Genomic DNA, 11,305 nt, shown 5'->3' on the forward strand with positions numbered 1-11,305 from the left:
CCATTTAATGCAATATACCACCTCCTCACTTTTTCAAGGTGCAATTAGCGAACTCAGTTTGCATTTAATTGCAACATGTGATTATTTAATTTGTTGATTTGCATATGTGTGCATGATTGTTGCTATATTTCCCCAACAGCTTTGAATAGTATTATTTGCGTCTCTTTCTGTCCCTCTCTCGCTATCTCTTTCTTTCTTTCTTTCTATCTTTCTATCTATCTATCTATCTATCTATCTATCTATCTATCTATCTATCTATCTATCTATCTATCTATCTATCTATCTATCTATCTATCTATCTATCTATCTATCTATCTATCTATCTATCTATCTATCTATCTATCTATCTATCTATCTATCTATCTATCTATCTATCTATCTATCTATCTATCTATCTATCTATCTATCTATCTATCTATCTATCTATCTCTCATACAAGTGATATTTCTTCCCCCAACCACTCTGTCACTTGCTTCCTGTCCTCTGCCCTCCACACACACTCTCTCTCCCTTGCCAAGAGTGTTGATGTTGTTTGTGGAGGGCTTGTCTATTGAGTCAGTGTTAAGCCTTTTTTCTGAGTGTTTCATAACACTCTATTGTGTGTCAGATGGTGTCCAGGTTATTACAGCTGGCTCTTATTCCACATTATTATTCTAACAATGAGAGTAAATTGGCTAATTATCTTTCGGCTTTGTCATGGTTATTCTATCTCCTGACCACAAATCACTCTGACGCAATGTCCATTCATGTGGATTGAAGTGAATAATTTTACAACATACTTGCTAGGTACATAACCCAAGGTTGCTCTTCAATAGAGAGCAGACTGGGGGCAAGAATCTGTGTCATTGACCAATAATAAAACTGTTGAACAGAAAATAAATTGTCATAGCGGGTTTCATGATTATTTTACCAACTCTGCAATGTCAACAGCAGCACACACAAGATGCTACATTTATTCATGCTTATTTGATCCGGGGAGCATGTTTGAATCTGAAATCAATGTTTAATGAATTTTCACACATTCTCTGGTCTCTCTGTGAGTCTAAGTTGAGAACAACTGTGTTGCAGGTCAGTCGAAGATGTTCTCTTGGCTGTCTGAGTGACAAGTGGGATCTTCTCTACACTCAAAAAGACCCTCCCTCATCCACCTCCATAGTTCCTGCAAGACACTGACACCATGACCCAAAAACCTTCTGAAATGGTTCCTGGAATACACTGAAATAATTTAGAAAGAAAACACAAATTAAAACAAGAAACCTAAAACTTATTGGGAAGTCACCATGGGAGATCCCAACATCAGCCAGCTGGCTGCAGTGTACGCTGAGACCTCTGGCCACGTGCTGGGAGGAAGCGAGCTGGACCCGTTTACGGATAACTACGACACAGACTATGGTATTCCCGACAATGAGATTCCCGACACTACGCAGGGCACAGCCTTCTTCGTTGCCACCATCGTCATCGCCATGGTGCTCATCTGCATTATGCTCGTCTGCGGTGTTGGCAACTTCCTGTTTATTGCTACTTTGGCCCGGTACAAGAAGCTACGTAACCTCACTAACCTGCTCATAGCTAATCTGGCTATATCAGACTTCATAGTGTCAGTGGTGTGCTGTCCGTTCCTGGTGGATTACTATGTGGTGAAGCAGTTGTCCTGGGACTATGGCCTGGTGCTGTGTGCCTCTGTCAACTACATCAGGACTGTGTCTCTCTACGTGTCCACTAACGCACTGCTGGCTATCGCTGCAGACAGGTGGGTCAGTGCCTTATCCCCTTTTATTAGCATCTTTCAATGACAGGTGTGTGTGTGTGCGTGTGTCCACTAATTGCCTTGCACTTGTCAGGAGTTTTATCTTGTTGAAGGCACCTTGCCCCTTGTTTCAGCCTTGTAGCAATCAATAAGTGACTTAGCTAGCATAGTCTGCCATCAAAGTCAGTGTCAATGTCTCTACATTTTCCCCTGTAAGTGTCTTCCTTCCTTTTTTGCAGCTTCATTAAATAGTACCCACAAAACACCAGTCTCAACGTCAACAGTGAAGAGGCGACTCCGGGATGCTGGCCTTCTAGGCAGAGTTCCTCTGTCCAGTGTATGTGTTCTTTTGCCCATCTTAATATTTTGTTTTTATTGGCCAGTCTGATATATGGCTTTTTCTTTGCAACTCTGCCTAGAAGGCCAACAACCCGGAGTCGCCTCTTCACTGTTGACGTTGAGACTGTTGAGGACTTGTGAGGTATCTGTTTCTCAAACTAGACTCTCTAACGTTCTTGTCCTCATGCTCAGTTGTGCACCGGGGCCTCCCACTCCTCTTTCTATTTTGGTTAGGGACAGTTTGCTCTGTTCTGTGAAAGGAGTAGTACACAGTGTTGTACGAGATCTTCAGTTTCTTGGCAATTTCTGCAATGGAATATTTCTCAGAACAAGAATAGACTGACGAGTTTCAGAAGTTTTTGGCCATTTTGAGCCTGTAATCGAACCCACAAATGCTGATTCTCCAGATACTAAATTAGTGTAAAGAAGTCCATTTTTTTGCTTTTTTAAAATCAGAACAACTGTCGCGTATACTCCCTCTCCGGCCTCTAGGTCATCAGGCTGCTGATTATCCCGCACACCTGTCACCATCGTCAAGCGCACCAGCACCTCATGACACTCACCTGGACTCCATTACCTCATTCATTATCTTCCCTATATATGTTACTCCCCTTGGTTCTTTCTTCAAGTGTTTTTGACTCTGTTTCATGTCAGTGCGTTGTTTGTGTTTCGTGTTTATTGTTTTCTTTACTTATTAAAACACTCACTCCCCGTACTTGCTTCCCGAGTCTCAGCGCGCTCATTACAGAATAACACCTCACCTAAGAGAAGCATCAGGGAGTGTTTTTTTGTGACAGTGTAAATGACTTTGGGTCTGGGAGCCGTTACAGGCTCTCATGCCTCAGCCAGATTGCCAGACTCCCCTGCCTCCACCGGCTTGTCAGGCTCTCATGCCTCAGCCGGATTGCCAGGCTCCCCTGCTACAGCCGGCTCATCGGGCTTTCATGCCTCCGCCAGATCGCCAGGCTCCCCTGCTTCCACCGGCTCGTCAGGCTCCCCTGCCTCCACTGGCTTGTCAGGCTCCCCTGCTACAGCCGGCTCATCGGGCTTTCATGCCTCCGCCAGATCGCCAGGCTCCCCTGCTTCCACCGGCTCGTCAGGCTCTCATGCCTCAGCTGGATCGTCAGGCTCTCATGCCTCAGCTGGATCGTCAGGCTCTCATGCCTCAGCCGGATCGCCAGGCTCCCCTGCCTCAGCTGGTCTGGCAGGTTACCGCGCCCCAGCCGGCTCGACAGGTTCCCATGCCTCAGCCGGTGTGGCAGGGTCCCGCGCTTCAGCAGGGGTGACCGGTCCGCTCCTGATCCCTGGGTTCGTCCCCTTTGTCAGCGTCCTGCGGCAAGAGCTGCGTGTCGGGGAGGGGGTACTGTCACCTATACACTCTCCGGCCTCAAGGTCATCAGGCTACTGATTACCCCGCACACCTGTCACCGTCGTCAAGCACACCAGCGCCTCATGACACTCACCTGGACTCCATCACCTCCTTGATTATCTTCCCTATATCTGTCCCTCCTCTTGGTTCTTTCCTCAGGTGTTATTGACTCTGTTTCATGTTGGTGCGTTTGTGTTTCATGTTTATTTATTAAAACACTCACTCCCTGTACTTGCTTCCCGACTCTCAGGGCACTCAACAACAGTTTTCAGCTGTGCTAACATAATTGCAAAAGGGTTTGCTAATGATCATTTAACCTTTTCAAATTATAAACTTGGATTAGCTAACACAACGTGCCATTGGAAAACAGGAGTGATGGTTGCAGAAAATGTAGATGCACCTATGTAGATATTCCATTAAAAATCTGCCGTTTCCAGCTTCAGTAGTCATTTACAACATTTAACAATGTCTACACTGTATTTCTGATCAATTTGATGTTATTTTAATGGACAAACAATGTGCCTTTCTGTCACGACTTCTGCCGAAGTCGTTGCCTCTCCTTGTTCGGGCGGTGCTCAGCGTTCGACGTCACCGTTCTTCTAGCCATCATTGATCCATTTTTAATTTTCCATTGGTTTTGTCTTGTCTTCCCACACACCTGTTTTCAAATCCCATTCATTACCTGTTGTGTATTTAACCCTCTGTTTCCCCTCATGTCTTTGTCAGAGATTGTTTTATTGTCAGTGTTGTTATTTTTTTGTTGGTGCGCGACGGGTCCTCGTACCCATGTTTTTTCATGTCTGTACTTTTAGTGTTATGGAGCATGTTCTGTTGACATTTATTAAAAGACTCCATTTACACTCCATTTTGACTCTCCTGCGCCTGACTTCCCTGCCATCTATACACACGACGCTGACACTTTCTTTAAAAAAATTAAAAAAATTCTAAGTGACCCCAAACTTTTGAACGGTAGTGTACAAACTTTCCACAAACCCACAGGTTGGTTTGATGGAGTTTCTTACATACAGTTTCCACCTTTCAAATATTTTCTAAACAAACTAAAAGAGAGAGGAGGAAGTTAAGCTATTGGGGCACATCTTTAATAAAAGATCAGCCTGCTGTACAGGAAATAATCGACTACCCTCAAGCGGCATTTAGCTGCTTTATTTGTTCCTCATCAAAAAGACCAGTCTCATGTTTTCTTTGCTTGAACACCATACTTTAAATCCAAAACTGTATCAAAACGCAATTATGAAAGAAGAATGTTGTATAAAATGTTGTTAATGTCAATGGCTTGTGTCTATATTAGCCACAGAATTAGCCACAGCAGCAACCATTGCAAATTCAATTTTAGCCATTTTCTTTACCCCCCTCAATGTACTTTGAACATTTCATGACTCTAGGACCAAATGTCTTAAAAGAAAGCTTCTGAAGTTTCATAATTGGCCCTGCAAAGAAGGGCATCTATAGGTAGATGGGAAAAACAAAGCAGACATTTTGATCATGGTGAAGTTATGAACTACACTTTGGATGATGTATCAATATACCCAGTCACTACAAAGATACAGGCATCCTTCCTAACTCAGTTGCTGGAGAGGAAGGAAACCGCTAAGCGATTTCACCATGAGGCCAATGGTGACTTTAAAACAGTTACAGAGTTTAATTGTAGTTACTCCACAATACTAACCTAATTGAAATAGTGAAAAAATTAAGCCTGTACAGAGTACAAATATTCCAAAACATGCATCCTGTTTGCAACAAGACACTAAAGTAATACTGCAAAAAAGATGACAAAGCAATTGTCTTTTTTGTCCTGAATACAAAGTGTTATGTTTGGGGCAAGTCCAATGTAACACATTACTGAGTACGACACTCCATATTTTAAAGCATAGTGGTGGCTGCATCAGTTAGGTTATGCATGTAATCGTTAAGGGCTGGGGAGTTTTTCAGGATAAAAAATACAAGGACTGGAGCTAAGCACAGGTAAAATCGTAAAGGAAAACCTGGTTCAGTCTGCTTTCCACCAGACACTGGGAGATTAAGGAAAAGTATATATTTAATTCCATGTATAACACTTGTATTTTCATCAACATTTATGATGAGTATTTCTGTAAACTGATGTACCTCTCTGCAAAAATCACTGGATGTTTTGGAAGCAAAACATTACTGAACATAACGCGCCAATGTAAACTGAGATTTTTGGATATAAATATGAACTTTATCGAACGAAACATAAATGTATTGTGTAACATGAAGTCCTATGAGTGTCATCTGATGAAGATCATCAAAAGTTAGTGATACATTTTCTCTATTTCTGCTTTTTGTGACTCCTCTCTTCGGCTGGAAAAATGGCTGTGTTTTTCTGTGACTAGGTGCTGACCTAACATAATCACATGGTATGCTTTCGTCGTAAAGCCTTTTTGAAATCGGACACTGTGGTGAGATTAACAACAAGTTATCTTTAAAAAGGTGTATAATAATTGTGCGTTTGAGGAATTTTAATTATGAGATTTCTGTTGTTTGAATTTGGCGCCCTGCACTTTCACTGGCTGTTGTCAAATCGATCCCTTTAACAGGATTTCAGCCGTAAGAAGTTAACAGCACGATTGGCCAAGGCAGGATACTCACAATCTGTATACGGTATACTATGCAACTAGACAGGTTCAGAATTTATGTCAAACATCATAGCACAGCAGAAAAATATATGGCACATGGAAATCATAAGAGGGTGGTTTACAAAGAGAGATGGGAGGGAGAATAGATGAGAGGTGGGTTTAAAAGCTCAGTTTGACCAAAAACACGATTTATAGTATAAGTATAGATAGTATAAGTACTATCTATCTAAAAAAATCCAGGAAATCACATTGTATGATTTTTAAGTAATGAATTTGCATTTTATTGCATCACATAAGTATTTGATCACCTACCAACCAGTAAGAATTCCGGCTCTCACAGACCTGTTAGTTTTTCTTTAAGAAGCCCTCCTGTTCTCCACTCATTACCTGTATTAACTGCACCTGTTTGAACTTGTTACCTGTATAAAAGACACCTGTCCACACACTCAAACAGACTCCAACCTCTCCACAATGGCCAAGACCGGAGAGCTGTATAAGGACATCCGGGTTAAAATTGTAGACCTGCACAAGGCTGGGATGGGCTACAGGACAATAGGCAAGCAGCTTGGTGAGAAGGCAACAACTGTTGGCGCAATTATTAGAAAATGGAAGAAGTTCAAGATGACAGTCAATCCCCTTTGGCTGCGGCTCCATGCAAGATCTCACCTCGTGGGGCATCAATGATCATGAGGAAGGTGAGGGATCAGCCCAGACCTACACGGCAGGACCTGGTCAATCACCTGAAGAGAGCTGGGACCACAGTCTCAAAGAAAACCATTAGTAACACACTACGCCATCATGGATTAAAATCCTGCAGCGCAGGCAAGGTCCCCCTACTCAAGCAAGCGCATGTCCAGGCCCATCTGAAGTTTGACCATCTGGATGATCCAGAGGAGGAATGAGAGAAGGTCCTGTGATCTGATGAGACAAAAATAGAGCTTTTTGGTCTAAACTCCACTCGCCATGTTTGGAGGAAGAAGAAGGATGAGTACAACCCCAAGAACACCATCCCAAATGTGAAGCATGGAGGTGGAAACATCATTCTTTGGGGATGTTTTTCTGCAAAGAGGACAGGACGACTGCACCGTATTGAGGGGAGGATGGATGGGGCAATGTATCGCGAGATCTTGGCCAACAACCTCCTTCCCTCAGTAAGAGCATTGAAGATGGGTCGTGGCTGGGTCTTCCAGCATGACAACGACCCAAAATACACAGCCAGGGCACCTAAGGAGTGGCTCCGTAAGAAGCATCTCAAGGTCCTGGAGTGGCTTAGCCAGTCTCCAGACCTGAACCCAATAGAAAATCTTTGGAGGGAGCTGAAAGTCCATATTGCCCAGCGACAGCCCTGAAATCTGAAGGATCTAGAGACGGTCTGTATGGAGGAGTGGGCCAAAATCCCTGCTGCAGTGTGTGCAAACCTGGTCAAGAACTACAGGAAAGGTATGATCTCTGTAATTGAAAACAAAGGTTTATGTATCAAATATTAAGTTCTGCTTTTCTGATGTATCAAATACTTATGTCATGCAATAAAATGCAAATGAATTACTTAAAAATCATACAATGTGATTTTCTGGATTTTTGTTTAAGATTCTGTCTCTCACAGTTGAAGTGTACCTACGATAAAAATGACAGACCTCTACATGCTTTGTAAGTAGGAAATCCTGCAAAATCGGCAGTGTATCAAATAATTGTTCTCCCCACTTTATACCGCTACCCCAGTATACATGTAACAGCAAAGTTTACGGTACCGGAGTGCCAAGTCTAGGACAAAAAGGCTTCCCAACAGTTTTTACCCCCAAGCCATAAGACTCCTGAACAGGTAATCAAATGGCTACCCGGACTATTTGCATTGTATGCCCCCTCCATGTACATACTACCTCAGTTGGCCCAACCAACCAGTGCTCCCGCACATTTGCTAACCGGGCTATTTGCTAATTTGTATGTACCTTAATACACCCTCTCCTCTGTCCTCAGGTACATGGCCATCGTCCATCCTTTGAGGCCTCGTATGAAGTACCAGACGGCCTACTGTCTGATCACTGGTGTCTGGGTTGTACCAATCCTCATCTCCATCCCTTCTGCCTACTTTGCCTCCGAGACCATGTACCCTCATGGCGGTGCCAGCACCTCTCAGAACACCCACAAGACCTTCTGTGCCCAGATCTGGCCTGTGGACCAGCAGGCCTACTACCGCTCCTACTTCCTGTTTATATTTGCCCTGGAGTTCCTTTGGCCCGTTTTTGTCATGGCGATATGTTACGCACGGATCTCCCGTGAGCTCTGGTTCAAGAGTGTCCCGGGCTTCCAGACGGAGCAGATCCGGAAGAGATTGCGTTGTCGGCGGAAGACAGTCATGGTCCTGATCGGGATCCTGACAGCATACATTCTGTGCTGGGCACCATATTACGGCTTCACCATCCTACGAGACTTCCACCCGACGATCATCTCCCGCCAGAGGAACTCCCTGGTGGCCTTCTACATTATTGAGTGCATCGCCATGAGCAACAGCATGATAAACACCTTCTGCTTTGTCAGTGTCAAGAACAACACGGTCAAGTACCTGAAAAGGATTGTGCTGCTGCGCTGGAGGTCCACCTACGCTCCCAGTAAGACTGTGGACGAGACAGATATCCGGACGTCCTCCATGCCGTTGACCGAGGAGGTTGAATGCATTCGCCTGAGATAAACGAGGAGACGCCATTTTGAAACATTCAGATCTTGTGATGTTGTCAGGTAGATGTCTTTGTTGGTGTTTTGGCACAACAGAAACCTTTACAGAAACGACAGAAACTAATGTTAATATTGTTTTATGACATCCTCACACCATCTCAGTGATCACATACACAATACTGTTGAAAAGGGATATTTCAATTCCTGTTTTGGCAGCATTCAGTGAACACACGAGTCGGCCAGCTGCTCTTAACAAACATTTATTCAATTTCAAATGTAAGAAAAAAAATGGTATTCTCCTTTATTCTGCTCAAAATTGCAGCAATTAATCTACTGATCAAATAGCCTACAAGCCATCAGTGCATTTCCTGAAAATGAATAACACACTTCAGGGTTGATTTTCTCTAAACAGCCGATCAGTGACACTTCCGTTTGAACAAGCTCTGCTGCACTATATTCTGAGATTGGTTGCACACGTTGGATATTGTTCTAAAGCTCAGAATCTCATCTTCTCAACAATATACTGAGTCCAATATACATTACTAGTAAAACGTTAAGACATACCTACTTATTCACAGGTTCTTCTTTATTTTGACTATTTTCTACATTGTAGAATAATAGTAAAGACATAAAAACGATGAAATAACACATATGGAATCATGTAGTAATCAAAAAAGTGTTAAACAAATCAAAATATGTTTTATATTTGATGTTCCTAAAAGTAGTCACCCTTTGCCTTGATGAGAGCTTTGCACACTTCTGGTATTCTCTCAACCAGCTTCATGAGGTAGTCACCTGGAATGTATTTCAATTAAAAGGTGTGCCCTGTTAAATGTTAATTTGTGGAATTTATTTCCTTCTTAATGCGTTGAGCCAATCAGTTGTGTTGTGACAAGTTAGGGGTGGTTTACAGAAGATAGCCCTATTTGCCATAAGACCAAATCCATATTATGGCAAGAGCAGCTCAAATAAGCAAAGAGAAATGACTTACCATCATTATTTTAAGACACGAAGGTCAGTCAATCTGGAAAATATCAAGAACTTATAAAGTTTCTTTGAGTGCAGTCACAAAAACCATCAAGCGCTATGATTAAACTGGCAATCATAAAGACCGGCACAGGACAGGAAGAAGCAGAGTTACCTCTGCTACAGAGGATAAGTTCCTTAGAGTAACCAGCCTCAGAAATCTGCAATTAATTGCACCTCAGATTGCAGCCCAAATAAGTAACAGACATGTCAACATCAATTGTTCAGAGGAGACTGTGTAAATCAGGCCTTCATGGTCGAATTGCTTCAAGGAAATCAATACTAAAGGACACCAATAAGAATAAGAGACCTGCTTGGCCCAAGAAACACGAGCAATGGACATTAGACCGGTGGAAATCTGTCCTTCGGTCTGATGAGTCCAAATTTGAGATTTTTGGTTCCAACCGTTGTGTCTTTGTGAGACGCAGAGTAGGTGAACGGATGATCTCCGCATGTGTGCTTCCCACCGTGAAGCATGGAGGGGATGTGATGGTGTGGGGCTGCTTTGCTGGTGACACTGTCAGTGATTTATTTAGAATTCAAGGCACACTTAACCAGCATTGCTACCACAGCATTCTGCAGAGATATGCCATCCCGTCAGGTTTGCGTATGTGTTATTTCATAGTTTTGATGTCTTCACTATCATTCTACACTGTAGAAAATAGTCTAAATAAAGAAAAACCCTTGAATGAGTAAGTGTGTTCAAACGTTTGACTGGTACTATATATGTCAGGGTCCATGCTACTGACAAGGATGGAGCAAGTCACATATAAGGTTGTATGGCCACAGGACGGATCATGGTCAGGTGGTAAGATTCCTTTTCAATTTGTTCATTTGCTGTTGATCAATGGAATGGGAATGAACTCAAAAAGCCAGTTGACTTTTTTCACTCTTATTTTCCTTGAATATGCTGTTTCACCCTTCAATTTATATTTAATTAAGCCAAGCGTCTTTTGATATGACGCCTCATAAGAGAAAAAGTGACAAATGAATAGCCCAAGATTGACACAACACTTGGTCATAATGATTTTGTTATTACAAAGAATATAGCGCTCACATTTAACTGAAATACTGAAATTAAATGACTTATTATTATTTATTTATTTTATCTATGAAGGGTGTTTTTCCTTCTGTCTTCTTCCTTTTAATTTTAAGTGTTTCTCTACACTGCCTTATCTATGATCTAGACTACTAATCTCCTTACTCATTGTATATTAAATTAGGAGATAGATGCTAAGCAGCTCGCTATGCTGGGTGGGACCAATGATTTATAAAGACGCTGGATTGCGATGCTATGTATTGGCCATTGAGAGGCTTTGAAGCTGCCGGTCGATCGGCCATATTGGCATTCCTAATTGGGAGCAGTCCTCCATAGAAATAAATGGAATTCTACAGTATTTCAATTAAATACGACACAATTGTATTTAAGTATCTCAAACAATTATACTTTAAGGAAAATGTTTCAGTATATTTTTTCAAATCTTATTCGTATGTTAAACTGACATATAATTTATAAGTATGCATTAAGGTGTCTGTGAT

The 11,305-nt window shown here is 42.3% G+C and overlaps 1 protein-coding gene across 1 annotated transcript; it reads left to right on the forward strand.

Moving 5' to 3' along the window:
- Nucleotides 1-1,074: 1,074 nt before the first annotated feature.
- prokr1b (prokineticin receptor 1b) lies at nucleotides 1,075-8,756 on the forward strand. Its single transcript, XM_020480124.2, has 2 exons — nucleotides 1,075-1,750; nucleotides 8,045-8,756. The coding sequence occupies exons 1-2, from the start codon at nucleotides 1,281-1,283 to the stop codon at nucleotides 8,754-8,756; spliced, it is 1,182 nt and encodes a 393-aa protein (XP_020335713.1). The 5' UTR covers nucleotides 1,075-1,280.
- Nucleotides 8,757-11,305: the final 2,549 nt, after the last annotated feature.

Source organism: Oncorhynchus kisutch, linkage group LG4, assembly GCF_002021735.2.
Source record: "Oncorhynchus kisutch isolate 150728-3 linkage group LG4, Okis_V2, whole genome shotgun sequence".
In the NCBI taxonomy this organism is placed as follows: Eukaryota; Metazoa; Chordata; class Actinopteri; order Salmoniformes; family Salmonidae; genus Oncorhynchus; species Oncorhynchus kisutch.

What these genes read in the sequence shown, in the direction of transcription:
- prokr1b (XM_020480124.2), top strand. Translation starts at nt 1,281, where the DNA reads ATGGGAGATCCCAACATCAGCCAGCTGGCTGCAGTGTACGCTGAGACC. An exon ending in CTGGCTATCGCTGCAGACAG is followed by an intron (nt 1,751 to 8,044) that starts GTGGGTCAGTGC and finishes CTCTGTCCTCAG; the next exon opens with GTACATGGCCATCGTCCATC.